The sequence below is a fragment of the Spinacia oleracea genome, chromosome 4, assembly GCF_020520425.1.
Source record: "Spinacia oleracea cultivar Varoflay chromosome 4, BTI_SOV_V1, whole genome shotgun sequence".
NCBI lineage: Eukaryota > Viridiplantae > Streptophyta > Magnoliopsida > Caryophyllales > Amaranthaceae > Spinacia > Spinacia oleracea.
This window is the reverse complement of record NC_079490.1, coordinates 133,569,373-133,585,646: the sequence shown is the minus strand read 5'-3', so window position 1 is coordinate 133,585,646 and position 16,274 is coordinate 133,569,373. Positions and strand designations below refer to the sequence as shown.

Sequence of the window (16,274 nt, the reverse complement as noted above, 5' to 3'; positions counted from 1 at the left end):
CACCCTTGAAACCCCCTCTCTTCACCATCTTCATCTTCATCTCCGACCATCATTAACAACCAAACCACATTCACGGGATCAAGCCCTAACTCCAAAACCTGCGCCACTGTAACACATCGCCTCTAGAAAGCGTAGCCGCGCAACACTTGCGCCACTATAACTCATTGGAAATCCATGACCAAACCAGATTTTTTTAGACCCCCCTGTGCATCCTCCCCAAGTGGGTGGCAATGGAGGGTAGTTTATTGGGCGATGGTGTTAAAAAATGTATCCGTCGCGGGTGAATGGGCGATGATGAATTTTTTATTGGACCCACCTGAGTCGCTAATCCTTCATCTATTTTTTTTTGACAGTTCATCTGATTGATTATGAATATATATAAAAAAGTACTATTAACTTACATATTATAATGTTGTGTTTATTTATTCAATAACTCTAATCAGACAAACGAATTTTCAGAGGCTCTATATAAGAGTTTTAAAATTCAAAACTCTTTTACAAAAAAAAAAAGTCGGGTCTAGGGGTGTGTGTGGATACACGGGAAGGGTGGTGATGAAGAGGGAATGCATTTTATTTTTCACCTCTTAAGACGGGGGTAGGGAGGGATGGGTATCATTCCTATCGTGTAGACCTGATCAACATGAGCTCGACTCAAAATTTGGCGGGTTTAGGCAAAAACTTTTAGGCCCAATTTTCGGGCCCAGAATGAAACTTTAAAAACTTTAACGGGTTTGGGCAACGTAAAAACTACACTTTTATCTATAATTTGGCCTGGCCCAAAAATGGCCCGAAAAGCCCGACATTTTAGGCCCGAAATAGCAGGTTTGTGCACTAAAAAATCGGCCTGAATCTTGGCCCAGCCCGACATACATGCTGATTTTTTAATGCTTTGCCCCGTCCCGACCCGCCTTTTGATCAGGCCTACTGTCTTTGATGGAGGGGATGAATATGAGAATTGTAGGCGGGCGCGGGTGTGTTGGCCCTGCCCCGCCTCAAAGTCATCTCTAACTCAATAAAGTAAATGGTCTAATAGGTGATAAGTGATAAGTAATGAAGTTGATGGGGAGACTATGCGAGTATTAAGTTGATGGGGAGACTATGCGAGTAAAATTATCAAGCATAAAGTTATTTCACCAATTGAGAAATAACAAATTTATCCATCATTAATTATTTTTTATTTGGAAAATATCTATAAACTCTATTTTGATGATAATTGTCTACTAGATTTCATAAAAAATTATATTTAGATTATAAACCATGCATCACACGGGTACTTTACTAGTAATACTAACACTTATAAAAGAGAGAATGATGAATTAAAAAGTGATACCGGAAGTGCACGGTGTCCGTTGTCAGCAAATACGGGTCGATCCTACAGGGTGACAAGTTCTATTAGTTTTTGCCCAATTATATAAACTATTTCAATAAACAAAATGTAGAATTTTGGTTTATAAACTAATGAAACTAAGCAATAGTATAACTGTTGAATTTAACAATGAATTAAAGGTCTAGGGCATCTGTTCGGTTCACCATGCTTATACCAATCCAAAAAACACAGATCAATACGAAAATGAATAAGCTAGGCCGAGTAATTAAAGTATATGTTAATCCTATGGTCGGGTCTTAACACTTTCAATCCAACATATGCAGTACGGTCTCTAACATAATCAGAATTGCCAATTGCACCAAGCCTCTAAGAATATGATCTTTCAATTCTAATTCCTATTAGCTAGATAATCAATCCACGATATTGGCCAATTACATGAATCAACAATTAAAAGCAAATCAATTGAAATTACTCAAACATAACCTATAAATTTACAAACTTTAATGCATACCAATCATGGTATAAACATGGATTCCCTTACTTAGCCATAGAAAACGACTACTCGCTCATAATTGAATTAACAAACATGATAGAAATAATAAAGATGAATTTCATAATCAAAGGGCAAATCAAACTAAGGAACGAAAATAATAAGAAAGAATTAAAGCAAAAACAATTCTTGAATTACCTCTAGATTGATGAATTGAAATCCTACAAACTTTAAAAGTGAGAACTTGGTTTTCACTATTCATCCAATAGTTCATTGACCAAAGTGCCCTTAAGCTTCTCCCATTTAGCATTTGTGCCATCTTGCTCATATGTTGCCACGTTGCTTTGTGGGCTGCCTTAACCCCCTCTGTCTTGTTTTCTTTTCTCTCTCCCTTGCCCGTCCTTCTCCCTTCATCCTTTTCTCTCTCAAGATTCGCTGCCATCTCCCATGGCGTCGGCGCGGCCCCACCGTTTTCCCCGGCAAAAAACTATCGGCTCTCTCTCCCTTGCCTCTCCTTCCCCTTCATCATTTTCTCTCTCAGGATTCGCTGCGATCTCCCATGTCGTCGTTGCGTCCCCGCTGTTCTTACCGGAGAAAATCTATCGGAGATGTGGAAGGGATGAATTGAGCCACCAAGCAACAACATCATGCAAAAGGTTCCAGTTCATTTCGTTCCACATTTCTAGGAGATTTTTTTTCCCGGGTTTTGGCGTCTTCTTTTCCAACATCGCTGCGATCTTTGGATCTTGGTGCATTGCTCTTGCATTCTTTTTGGTGTTTCACTATTTATGATCTGATATGGTAGTTTCCCCTAAATTCCTTTATTGATTGAACATGTGTCCTTGTTTTTTCCGTCCTAAAATCGCCCCAAATTGTTCCAGATCTGGATTGTGGGTTGGCGTATTTGAATTTTACAATTACTTGTGTTCATTAGTCTTTTCCAGATCTGTTTGCTTTGGTTACTGATATTATTACATTTTTTGTGTTTTCTAGATCTGTTTCCTTTAGTACCAATGAATTGTAAGGAAGTTCTTAGTTCTTAGTTGTTCTTACTGATATTATTACATTTTTTTTGGCTTTGCTATTTTTTTCGTGTGTTCTTAGCAAACCCATTCATTAGAAAAGGGGGAAACAATTTACCTTGTTAGTTGTAGATAATTATGGGCCATATTATTTCCCTAAATAAATGAAAAAATTCATTGCCATGTAGAAAAGAGGGAAACATTTTACTTCGTTAGTTGTAGATAATTACAACCTTTTTTTCGGGAAACAAAATAATAAATCTAATGGCATTCTATCAATTTAAAAAAATCCCATAGTCACTGTTTTGATAGTATAAATATAATATAACTTGAGGAAATGTTCGGGATTTGTAGATAATCATGGGCCATATTATTTCCCCAATTAAATTAATAAATCCAGTGACATTCTAAATTTTTTTAAAAATCCCATAGTCATTGTTTTGATAGTATAAATATACTATTACTTGAGGAAATGTTCGGTTTCAATCCCGAGTAAAGTCTGCTTGGGTCAATGTTCGGTTTCAATTTGAGGTAGATGGTCATTTAGATGCTCGTTTCCTATTTTAAATGCCCGATTCCAATATTCAGTGGCATTCTATAAATGTAAAAAAATCCCATTGTCATTGTTTTGATAGTATAAATATAATATTACTTGAGGAAATGTTTGGTTTCAATCCCGAGTTAAGTCTGCTTGGGGTAGATGGTCATTTAGATGCTCGTTTCCTATTTTAAATGCCCGGTTTCAATTTGAGGCCAATGGTCATTTAAATGCTCGTTTCCAATTTTAAATGCTTAGTTTCAATCTGAGGTGAATGGTCATTTAAATGCTCGGTTTCAATTTTAATTAAATAAATGCTAGCCTTTTAATGTTCGGGTTTGTCTTTGTATTGTTGATATGAATGCACATTTTTTTTCTAAGCTTTTACACCTTATTTTGTTGTGTTTTGAGGATATGCATATGTGGTGTACGTTGGAGGGAATTGATGCACATTGGAGGAAATTAGGGGCGGTTTGAGGGCTATGCTGTAGGCCTCAATTCCTGAGCAAGGACACTGTTTGTAACAGTGTTTGCAGTTAGGTACTGTTCTTGGCCCTCTTCTTGCTGTTTATTAGTTTTAAATTAAAACAAGTGTACTTCCTTATTCTTTTTGGCCTTTTTTTCGGCTGTAGTTGTATGTGCTCAGTCCCAATGTGCTTAAGCCCATTAGTTTTTGTACTTTTTAACACCTCCCCCTCTGAATTTTAATATTTAATTTTTGGATTTTTTTTATATACAGCCTGTTTCTGTTTGGCTGATGTCATATAGTATATATATATGGGTTCTTTTGCTCTTGGTTCATTATGTATTTGCTATCTTCTGTTTTTTAGCTCACACTAGAAAGGTATTCTCTCCTCTTGTTTTTTAACTTACCCACTTTTGTTGGGTGTTTGTGAACTCAAATTCTCTACATAAATGATATGATACCTAATGAAATGCTTCCCATGGACATTGTTCCACCCACTGCATATAATCATTTAATTAATGTTGCCATCCCGTTATGACTTATTGGTTGGCTGTGATTTTCCGTATTCTTGTGTACATGTTCTCGAAAGCATGAGCTGAGTATGTAGTTTGTGAAGCCCATATTTCTGATGTTTGTTTGCTGGCCGTGTTAGATTTTAGCTATTGGATTTTCTATTTGGTGTAGGTTTGGAGACATATCTTTAGTCTGTTATGAACTAACCATTAATGTTGTGTCTTTGAGTGCTAGCAATACTGATTCAAACGGTTAGATCATTGGGGTGTTGTATGTTGTTGTGGTAGGGATTATAACTCGCACATAAATGTTCCGAGATTTTCGGCCTAGGGTCTGGACTATATGCAGGGATTCGTGTCTTCTATTTGTATGTTTTGTGTTACGTGTGTTATATTTACGTTTATAATCGTATTCTCTGTTTTGTTGGCTAGAATCAGTTGATTAAGAGATGTTTATTTTTTGGATTTAGAGAATATTCTGGACTGCAAGCTTGTTTATTAAGAACTTTACTATTGTTTGGATGGAATTAATTTAAGGTGGTTTAATGAGCACTGGTCATCTGTGTTTTAAGTCACAATTTGTCTCAAATTTTTTCTGGTGTTATCAATAATTACAGTTTTCAATAAGTTACTTCCTTGTTTGTGGCTTAAGATTTTGGATTGGGAACGTGTTCTTAGGAGCCGATTATTCTTTTGTTAGAGAAATGTTGTAGACCTTAAATCTGGAAAAGTGATTGTTGTTTCTTTTTTCTATCTGTTGAAATATATGTGCTCCCAAGTCTTGAATGCCTTACTTGCTATGTTTGCTTCCCCTTTCAGAGTGTGTTGTTTGTGGCTACGGAGGTTGTTCTGTTCCATCTGTCGGCAACTGTTATAAGGTACCGCTTTGATCTCCTGCCTTACTTGAATTGTGTCTTGCCCTACATCAATTAGTTGCTTCAGTTTCAGTATCTTCATTGCATTTAATGTTCTGGTTGTTTTATTCCGTGTGTTGTTTGTGGCTGTGGGTCTGCTTTTACTTCTTAGTGTAAAGTTGTCATTTAGGCTTGTTGTAACTACCGTGTAAGTGGCGGTGAGTCTAGGCTTGCTACACGTGTGTTTGATTCAAGCGTTTGTGGTTTATTCAGACCCCTCTTTAGTTTGTTGCCTCTCCTTTCCTATCCACGCCTAGGGTTTGTGTGTCTTACACCTTTAACTAAACGCGAAAGTTAGGGGGATCTGAACCAGAATTAGGGAATCATACGTTTACATTTTCAGTTTGTAACCCCCTTATACCAGGGCCATTTTATAACGATGTGCAATTTATGCTTTCCATTTTGGGTTTAGTTTATGTCGAGGTGGTATGTGTTTTTTGGGTAGGCCCAGCAGATTGTCGCTATCGCATAGCCTCCTTATCCTCACCTAAACTGTCTTTCTGTTGCTGCCTTGGTTGGCTGCTTGATCGCCACGTCTAAACTCCTTTTTGCAGCGTTACAGGTCATGGATGCAGCACACACCAAGGTCGTGATCCCTTTTCACCCTCTGCTAATGCAGATTGCTTAATGCCTGAACTTCCCGGAGCTAGTCTACCAGTTTCTGGTTATCTCTAAGTACAATGCCACTGTGGTAGTTAAGACAGATTGTGGTCCTATTGCATACGTTTACGTTGGTGGGCCAACTGATAAGGTAGCAGAGTCATGTGAGAAGGCAACACAAAAAGCCGTGCGTGACCTCATGAGGAAATACAAAGTGACCGTTGAGGATGTCACATCTCTGAAGAGGCAGATGTTTGCTCGCTGTGGTCGGCTGTTTAGTCTAAAGAGGACTGAGTTCCAACGTATGGAGCAAGGGGAGCCAAAGGCTGCTTTGCCTGAGGAATTGGATGAGGTTTTTCCTGCTAGCGCTAAACATGTGTCTGTGGACTTCATGTCCATTTTGCGCGCTGTGTTCAGGACAATCACGGTCCGTAGCACTCCTATCGAGACTGTTGAGCATGCACCTTCTCAGTTCACTGCGTGGTTCACTGTCACACCACCAACAAGCCCCTTTGACTAGGAGTGCATCTTCAACGATCAATGCTCAACTCTTGCATCTGCTAAGCAAAACCTTGCAAAGAAGGCCATTCACTATCTTATGGCTGTCTACAATTTCGAAGTGGTTGATGCAAATTACAACCCTTCCGACTCAAAGTCCGGTGCTGTTCTCTGCACTTTAGAAAGAGAGAGTTACTTGACCTTGAAGGAACGTGTTTTAGGAATTCAGGAGTTGCTGGAACCTTCGTTGTTACTTGTGGAGCAGGATTGTATCACTCCTTGGGCTTCGGCGTACCGAATCCCTTCTATTCTGTATGTCCCGCTCCCCCTACAAAGCCCAAAGCAGACCTCACTATTTCAGGGCCGTCCTTTATTGCTGCATCAAAGACTGAATTGCCAGTTTTTTTCTCGGTCCCTTCTGAGCTCGACTTTGTCTTCAAGCGGCAGAAAAACGCCTAGGTTGTTCCGGCCCTTTAGTCCTAATAGGTAGATGCATAGTGCATAATTACCTTCTTAGTTTGTGCACTTAATAGGCCATGTCTTTTTCTAGGTCATGTGTTTTGCTATCAGGCACTTATGATGCCTTTGCTGCCCGCCTTTGTCACTGACAAGCCAGGCTATGAACATTCGGGTCTATGTAAGCTTTTGTGGGTTTCTAAGGGCCTTGGGGTTTTTGTAAGGGGTTTGTGTAATCTATAATGTAATTCTCCGAGGCTAAAATGAAATGAAACAAGTCCCTTTTGAAGTTCTGTGTTAACCTTTATTTTCACTTCAATGTTACCTAATTTGTGAAATTTTGAAATCGCACAATGTTGATTGGGAATTTGTTATTTGCTTCTGATGTCTATACTTTGTTTGAATTATACAACCCTTACTTATAGAGGGTTTTTAGTTTGTATTTTAAGTGTATGAAATGGATTTTTTGATCTCACTCAAGTGAAATTGCCAACGTAGCTGGATTTAATACTGACTAAAGTGAAAGTGCCAACGTAGCTAGATGTAACACTGGTTTTTCTGATTATCTCCTTCAGTTAGAGGAAGATTTTTGCATAAAATAAGTGCTCTGATATAAATGTTAAGTTTTTGCATACCAAGTGAACGGATATAAGTGTTGATTCGATTCACATGGTTTAAGAAGTTCCAATGATGTCATTTGTGATTATAACCAATGTTACTTCGTGCAACCAAATAGGGTAGCTCTTCTAATTAGCTCTTGGAACTTCACTTAGGTATTTTAGATATAAAATGATTTTCCTTGTTTGTTTGCTGGTTCACTTCCCTTACTGGTTTATACTGATCTGTACGTGTTCGTGTTCTAACTGCAGGTCACCACTTGGCTTGTTTGTTTGGTGTTTGAACATGGTTGTCTGAGCTTCATAAATCATGGGTAATTTCTTTCCTTTTTGATGTTTACCATGCCGTGGTTCCTTGTCTGTTCAGGTGTTACGTGTATATGCCTGACATGTCTCCTGTTTATTATATGGTGCCTACATATTATGCTCACAAGAGAGGCTCTTGAGCTCACCACCCCCCGGTGCAAGACGGAACAAACGTCAACGGCCTACTGAAAACACGAATAGTCATGCCTCGCATAGGTAATGCGTCCACTACGGACAACTGCTCACATTTTTATCATTCCAACCCTTCTAACACGAATTGTGACCAATTTAGCGAAGCTGGACATATTAGGCCAGGCCCATCGAGTCAACATGGAACACAATGTCACCTGCCCAACCTAGGAAGTAAGGCACCTATATCTCTCATGTTGCATACACTTACCAGACCCCTAAGCTTAACCCCATTAGTTTACTCCATCACTGCAGGGCCTGTTCCACATCCATCATCACAACCAGCAGACACTTTTCCGTATTACTCAACACCCTCGGCACCTAGTACCGTGAGCCGCATGCGCCCTTCTCCAAACCTCACCCCGCCTGCGCAGGCCCTTACTCTTACCAGTCCACATAGGTGCTGCTATCATGTCTTTCCCTTTTGCATCTGCATTGCATGGAAACAACCTAAATCCTTGTTTTGTCGTCTATAGTGGGTTGGGTGAAACTGGCCTGGGCCCATCCCACAGACCTCGGAAGGAGCGCCGAGTAACACGGAGAGAAAGTAAATATATTATAACTCAATTCACTTATATTTGTTGACCTTCATGGATTGAATCCCTAACCCTTACGGTCATTCTGTGAAAACCAGAGGTCCCTCTAGCGGTTATTGGTGAGCATATTCCCCACAAACCATTAGCACTGCCTCAGCCTCAATATTTCCCTAAATGCAATGCAAAGAAGTTTGCTTATGAGTCCTTGCATTTCTGTTGCGGCAATGGAGAAGTCGAGATAGCTTCCAATGCCTATCCTGACAAACTTGTGCGGCTATTCACTTCTCAAGATGAAGATGCCTTGCATTTCAGGAAGTATGCACGACTATATAACAATATGTTTGCATTTAGTTCACTTGGTGGGGGGGGGGGGGGGGGGGTTGATGCAAAAACTCAAAAAGGGATCTATGTCTTTAAACTACATGGCCAAATTTATCATTACGTTCCTGATTTGCTCCCTGGTAATGACAACCCTAAATATTTGCGACTTTATTTTTATGATGCCCAAAATGAAGCTGAAAACCGATTAGGATGTTTCCCAGAGTTACGTGAAGATGTTATCAACATCCTCATGATTGTTACCCAAAGGAATCCTTACGCTAGATTTTTCCGCTCTTTGAAAGAGATAGAAATCAGAGAAAACACACATATAGTGCTTAATAAAAACATAGTACCTGACCAACGTGTGTACAACGCTCCTACATCTGATGAGGTTGCTGTCATATGGCCTGAAGTCACCTCCTCAAGTGAATCTAGCAGCCCGTATATTGTTGTTTCCGAAAAGTCCAATGAGTCTCATAGGATTATGCATTTTTATGGCTGCTATGACCCTCTTCAATATCCATTCTTGTTCCTGTGTGGTGACTGTGGTTGGAATCAGGGGCTGAGGAAGATGTCCACTGGTGGAAGACACCAACAGCGAACCCAACAAGATCCAGTCGTTTCTTGTGCTGTACACACTGCTTAAGAACTCTTGTCGGAGGAGGCCATACGTATGTTTTGTATTGTCTGCCCATTCTACTGTATATGCTCACCTATGATTCCTTTAGCAATTGTTCGGTCGTTTTAACCTATCATTTTTGCTATTCAGTTTACGATCATTCTTTTCCGGCCTTTGATCTCCACATGGTCCATCTGTTGTTAATTTGTTATAATTTTGTAGCATATACCATCGTTTGCTGGATATTTTTGATATACAAATAGTAGGCCACTCTTAGAGCTTGCTGTTTCATCTCTCTGCATTTTACCTGTTTGGTTTAATACGGTCTAATTCAGATATCCAGTGATTGTTTTTATAATGCTATGAATGGTGATAATCGTGCATAGTTGTTCCTTGGTCATTCAGACATGCACATAGTTTCAAAGACCTTATCTTGCTTCTGTCCCATTCCCTCTGAAAAGTGCAAGTTCTGGATGGCTATTACTAAGCCTTCTATTGTTGCATCCTTTGATTTTGAGATACCAACCTTTTTTTCGGATACATCTGAACTTGAGTGTTCATATTGGTGAGTTGTCATCTGTGCAACTTACTGAACTTTTCAGCCCTATAATTCTTATGCTACATGGTTCGATATACAACCCCATATGTGGTAAATGAACTTCCCCTGAGCATACATATAACGTTCTACCTATAAGATTGCATGCATATTCTCTTAATAAATCAGTATACATCATTAGTCCATAATTGTTTGGTGCATACCTTCTTTTGTTCCTTGTGTTTACAGAGTGACATAATGTCTACTATCCATTTCAGACATAGATCTTAGCATGCCGTGCTGATGTTTATTCACAAGTCATTATAACTTCACCTACTTACATGGCATTGCAATATACACCCTTTGCTTTTCCTCTTGTTTACAGTTTCTTATCTTCCATACGTGCTCCTTTTGTTTGCAGGTGCCAATGGAGGCCATACTAAGGCAGATAAACATATCTCAGCAAGAGAATACTATGTGTATAAACTCCAAAGCCGGCCAAATAATCTGCTTCTCAGAGCTGGCCGTTGTTTACAGCAATATATCGTGGATATGTACGTGAAGATTGAAAACACTCGGCTATATTTTTTCCGAAGGAACCAGGCCACTATACGGGGAGACCTATACCAAGGGATCCTGGACACCGTAGAGAGCGGGGAAACAAATGCAAGAAATATGGGGCATCGTGTTGTGCTCCCCCCAACTTTTATTGGTGGACCTCGGGATCTTAAAAAAAGGTATTTAAACGCAATGGCGCTGGTGCAACGATGTGGGAAGCCAGAATCGTTTGTCACAATGACGTGCAATCCTAATTGGCCAGAAATAAAGCAAGAGTTGGGCATCGGAGAAGAAGGGCAAAACCGACCTGATCTGGTTTCGAGAATATTTAGGGCCAAGTTGCTAGCCCTTAAGAAGCAGATAATGGAAAAGCACGTGTTCGGGAAGGTTGCTGCAATGATTTACGTGGTTGAGTTTCAAAAACGGGGACTTCCTCATGCACATTTCTTGATCATTCTCAAGCCTAAATTCAAAATTAAAACTACTGCTGATTATGACAAGTTTGTATGTGCTGAAATCCCCTTTGTGGACAACCCCCGGCTCAGGAAGATCATCCTCAAACATATGATGCACGAGCCTTGTGGCCACCTAAACCCCCAATTCCCTTGCATGAAACACAAGGGCTATACAAACCGTTGTAAAAGTGGGTACCCCAAACAATTCTGCCATGAAACGACAACCATTAAAGATGGTTTCCCGTTGTACAGGAGAAGGGACACAGGTGATGCAGTTTCCATCCGCAAGGCAGATCTGGATAATAGGTGGGTCATTTCCTATAACCCGTATCTATAATCTCTGTTTGATTGTCATATAAATGTTGAGGTTTGTTCAAGCATCCAAGAAGTTAAATACCTCTACAAATATGTGTACAAGGGTCATGACATGATCTCGTTCAATGTCGTGCAACCTGGTGAGCAAAGGTCTGTGGATGAGATCGACCAGTTCCAATCGGGTAGATGGGTATCTCCTTGCGAGGCTGCATGGAGGATTTTTGGGTTTGATTCGTATGAGATGCATCCGGCTGTCCTTCCACTTCAGGTCCACCTACCTAACATGCACACAGTTCAGATAAGGCCTCATGAACGCCTTGATGCGCTTGTTGCAGCTGATAGACATTCTCGGATTCCTCTGACCGAGTTTTTCCGGGCAAACGCTGCCACACCAGATGGCACAGGCTACCTGTATGGCCAATTCACAGAAAAATATAGATGGGATGGTGCTGCAAAGCAGTGGCTCTTGAGGAAAAACAAAACCGTTGTCGTCGGTAGGCTGGCTTTTGTTGCTCCATCTGAAGGGGAACGCTATTTTCTGAGGTTTGCACGTCCCTGGCCCTAAGTCATTTTAAGATCTCTTAACAGTCGGTGGGTATAGATGCGCAACTTTTCAAGAAGCAGCCCTTAAACGCAACTTGCTTGAGGAGGATGACGTAGTTGATCTTTGCTTAGCTGAGGCGTGTGCCGTACAAATGCCTATTGCTCTGCGTAGCCTCTTCGCGACTGTCCTGATTTTCTGCCAACCAAGTAACCCTAGTGCGCTCTGGCTAAAGTACTATGCTGCACTGTCAGAGGATTATAACTGCCAGTTCCCAGATTCAGAGGGTAAGGTCAGGCAACTCACAGCCATATCAGTTGAGCAATGTTTGGAAGAAATGGGTAAATCATTCAAAACTTTTGGCCTGGACCACTTGATTAAGCCTTCAGATGATGAGCTTTCAAGAACACGAGACATCATTGATTCCCTCGATGCACCAATATATGACCACTGCATCCGCTGTCGTGAAAGCCTAAACCCGGCCCAGAAAGAAGCATTCACCTGCATCATTGAGCATGTGAAACAAAAGAAAGCTGGTGCGTTCTTTATAGATGGCCCAGGTGGAACAGGGAAAACCTTCTTGTACAACGCCCTGTATACAGAGATTCGACTTATGGGTCTGATTGTGCTTCCAACTGCTACATCAGGCATAGCCGCAGCCAATATACCATCCGGAAGAACGGCGCATTCCAGGTTTAAGATTCCCATCGATACTAAAGCTTCCCTCGCCTGCGATGTGCCCAAACAAGGTAGCCTGGCTGCATTGATAAAGGAGACAACGCTGATCATATGGGACGAGGCTTCAATGGCCAGGAATGAAAATGTTGAGTCCCTGGATTTACGGCTTAGGGACTTGTGTGATGAAAACCAGCTCTTTGGAGGTAAGCTTGTTGTTTTTGGGGGCGATTTCCGACAAGTTCTTCCCGTTCTGCCCCACAAAACACAATAGGAAGCAGTAGGTGTGAGCTTAGTGAGTTCTGAGTTGTGGCCTCAGTTAACAAAGTTTCGTCTGACAGAGAAGATACGAGCCCGAGAAGATCCACACTTTTCAGCGTTCTTGCTTGCCCTGGGAAACGGAGAACTACAGACTGCTGACAATAGCTATGTCCAGCTACCGAGCGAAGTAGTTCAACCTCTAGAGCATGGAAGGGACCCGATCACAGACCTGACCTCACTTACATTTCCCGAGTTAGACCTCCACAACTTTACGTCAGACATATTTACAACAATAACAATACTGACTCCAATGAATGATTATGTTGATTCCATCAACAAAAAACTTATTAAGAAATTCCCAGGCCAGCCTATTGTGTATAAAAGTTTTGACATGATGCTTGATGATAATTGCAATGTTTATCCTACGGAATTCATCAATACATTGTGTCCCATTGGGATGAGCCCTCATGAGCTCGTCCTAAAGGAGGGAAGCCCAATTATTTTGCTCCGGAATATATTGTCATTATCCGGCTTGTGCAATGGTACGCGGCTAATCTGCAAGGGGTTTTTCCCCAACCTCATTGAGTGTGTGATTCTAACTGGCCACCACAAAGGGAAGCATGTTTTTATACCGCGTGTAAAACAAAGGCCTTCGCCCTCCTCTAAACATCCAATTCTCTTTCAGAGGAAACAATTTCCCGTGAACTCAGCTTCGCAATGACAATCAATAAATCTCAAGGCCAAACATTAAGTCAGGTAGCTATTTACCTGCCCCGTCCATGTTTTTCCCATGGCCAGCTGTATGTGGCCTTGTCCCGTGCAAGGCAAGAGAGCCAGGTCACTGTCATTCCACCGACCACTCCACAACAAATAAGTGGAACACATGTTGAAAATGTCATATCTTATGAGGTACTGCAGATGGATGGAATTATCTAAGCTACTGCACGTACATGTAAGTTCTTCAATTTATATGCTTAGTATACTTTGTTGCATGATCGATTACTTTGTATGTCTTACACTTTTGACTTGCTGAATATCTCCTTAGGTGTAGTTTGGATAAACTCCATGAACGGGTCATACACATGCCTTATAACCTCGAGCTCACCTGGTGCAACTCAAAGAGGTAATGAACGTTCCTGCTACTAATACTGTCATTAAACACTGCCTTATTTTAATCATTATTATGCTTCTAGAATTTTTAGAAAAACATTGGGGAAGTAAGGTGCTTGGTGGCACTATGTGCCATATTTGTTTAGAATTTGCAGAGTAGCAACATGATTATTGGTTTACATAACTGATTACAGTCATTCTCATTGTTAGCTAAACCGAATGTTCTTTTAATCCAATTTGGCTTTTTCACAGGAGTTGTAAGTATCATTATTTGGAGTGACAATTGTTTAAACTTGCTTTTGGTTGTTTTTTGAAATTTCTTTAGTTGCTATTGTGATCGAGGGAGTGCGCATGTGATAGGGAAGAACTAGGAGTACTTAAAAGTTGGGAAATGGGGAACAAGAGAGACTGGAAGAGAGAGGGAAGAGGACGCTTTTGAAGGCCATTCGTATAGTATTTTATCTAAAATTATTGATACATCCTCAAGATGTATCGAATTACTGGGAGTACGTGTTTAATACTTTAATCTACTTCATTTACATTTCATAAAGTTTAGAAGAGAAATGCACTTCGTTGTCAATTTGATAAACCGGAGCAGCCACATCAACATATTGGACTCTTCTTTGAAATCTGGAACCTCTGTAATACTTCTGCGAGCATTTTGACAAGAATAGCATGTCTGCACTTGTTTTAATTCTCATAGCCACTATTTAATTTGATCTAGAGAAGTTTTACAATAAAAAAAAACTTAAAGGATAGATGCTTATGAGTTTTGTTCTTATCAGCATAATAAGGACACATATATTAGTGTCTCCAATACAAATAAATTCCAATCTATTTCAGTTTTGCAGTCTATCTTTGACTGCAAGCCATATAATTTGTGCTTAGCCACAGACATTCTACCCCAAACTGAGAACCTACAGAGGATTTTCTGGTGATTACCAGTTTACCACTCAACATATTGATCATAAGTCTTCTTAATAGAATACTTATGACATTTAAGGAACTGGTTCAGAGGTATCCCAGCAGTTAGCTTTCATGTGCTTTACACAGATGCTTCCGTTGCCAGCTAGCAACTGCTGGAACAATATAATTACTCCAAATTTTACCTTTTAGGTAAATTAAGTGCACCCACGTACTTGACCCATGAATTGTCCTGGTTCTTTTCAGTAGCCCAAATATCTTTTCCCCACATCTATATATATGGTTCCATAGATGCAGATACCTAATTCATAGAACAAAATGATATGAGTAAAATTTCATGTGAGTAAAGTTTCCCGTGGTTTTGTTAACTAAAATTTTGTCTTTAGGGACATTAATGGATATGTAATGTTTATTTTATGTTGTATAAGAAGTTTCTAAGCCTACTTTCACTACTTAGTCAATTGTCTCCCACTTCTATGCTAGCATGGTGGCCACTTTATTTTGAGACGGATAAGAACATTTTCAAGAAGCATTGTTGCATTGGTTAAATCATGGTGAAAGTTAGTTTTGACGAGTTGATAATTGTGATGAATATTTGTGGATCGACGAATTAGTATACCTTAGCGGTTCTTTAGTTTTTCTTAGAAGTTGCATTTCCTTGCATATATAAATTAGGGATCAGTAATATTTGTTGGCTAAAGGTTAATGGGAAGTAGTCAAGTAGAACTTCCCATAAAATATATACCACTGTTGGGTGTTAAAGGTAATGGTGTAATGCTGATAGCATTGCAAATATTGTTTTGATGAAACTTCAGAGAAAGGAAGAAAAGATGTTAGGTTGGTTGCTTATAGAGTATAGGTATTGTTGGTTTCTTATAGAGTATAGGCATTGGATTGGTGATTGTGATTATCAAACATTTGATTTGATTTTACACTAAGTTGTACGAGTTATTTTTCCTGGTGGCCAGACTGTTGTACAAGATATTCAGAGTTTATCAGCAATAACAGTTCCTTCAATTGCCTAACTCACCAAAGTACAGCTAAGTTGAATACCTTGTAATCATGATGTTGCACTTCCGAGTAATATTCATGTAAAGTCATTTACCTTGTAATCATGATGTTGCACTTCACGTTCATTTTGTGCCTATTTGAAGTGAACCTGGTGATCCAAACATGAATTGTTCCCCCTAACTACCATGTGTTATCTGTGGTTCAGGACTCGGTCAATCGAACGAAATTTTGAAGGTTGTCACATGTGGTTTAAGCGTCGCACTTTTGAAGGCATTTCTGTCGTGCCCAGCCATTGCTGAATAGGCACCGTATATTTGATGACGTTGCCAGGTATATTCGGGTTTGTATTGTCAAGCCATTATGCGCAAGGTTTTTTGTTTCCTGCTGCCTACTGTGCTCTTATGAGTTTAGAGTTTTTGTACCTTCTTTGTATAAGTTATATCCTTCATTCCTATTTTGGGCTGAACTTCTTTGTTAC

The 16,274-nt window shown here is 40.0% G+C and overlaps 1 protein-coding gene across 1 annotated transcript; it reads left to right on the top strand.

The window, feature by feature from the left end:
- The first annotated feature begins 9,818 nt into the window (after positions 1–9,818).
- Positions 9,819–13,472, top strand: LOC110777123 (uncharacterized). The gene is made up of 5 exons (XM_056842268.1): positions 9,819–9,966; positions 10,368–11,265; positions 11,338–11,817; positions 11,876–12,696; positions 12,832–13,472. The coding sequence occupies exons 1-5, from the start codon at positions 9,819–9,821 to the stop codon at positions 13,470–13,472; spliced, it is 2,988 nt and encodes a 995-aa protein (XP_056698246.1).
- The last annotated feature ends 2,802 nt before the right edge of the window (positions 13,473–16,274 follow it).

Excerpts from the sequence above, each read along its gene's own strand:
- LOC110777123 (XM_056842268.1), top strand. The coding sequence starts at position 9,819 with ATGCACATAGTTTCAAAGACCTTATCTTGCTTCTGTCCCATTCCCTCT. Across the intron at positions 11,266-11,337 it reads AAGGCAGATCTGGATAATAG|CATCCAAGAAGTTAAATACC; the intron begins GTGGGTCATTTC and ends GGTTTGTTCAAG. Across the intron at positions 11,818-11,875 it reads GGGGAACGCTATTTTCTGAG|ATGCGCAACTTTTCAAGAAG; the intron begins GTTTGCACGTCC and ends CGGTGGGTATAG.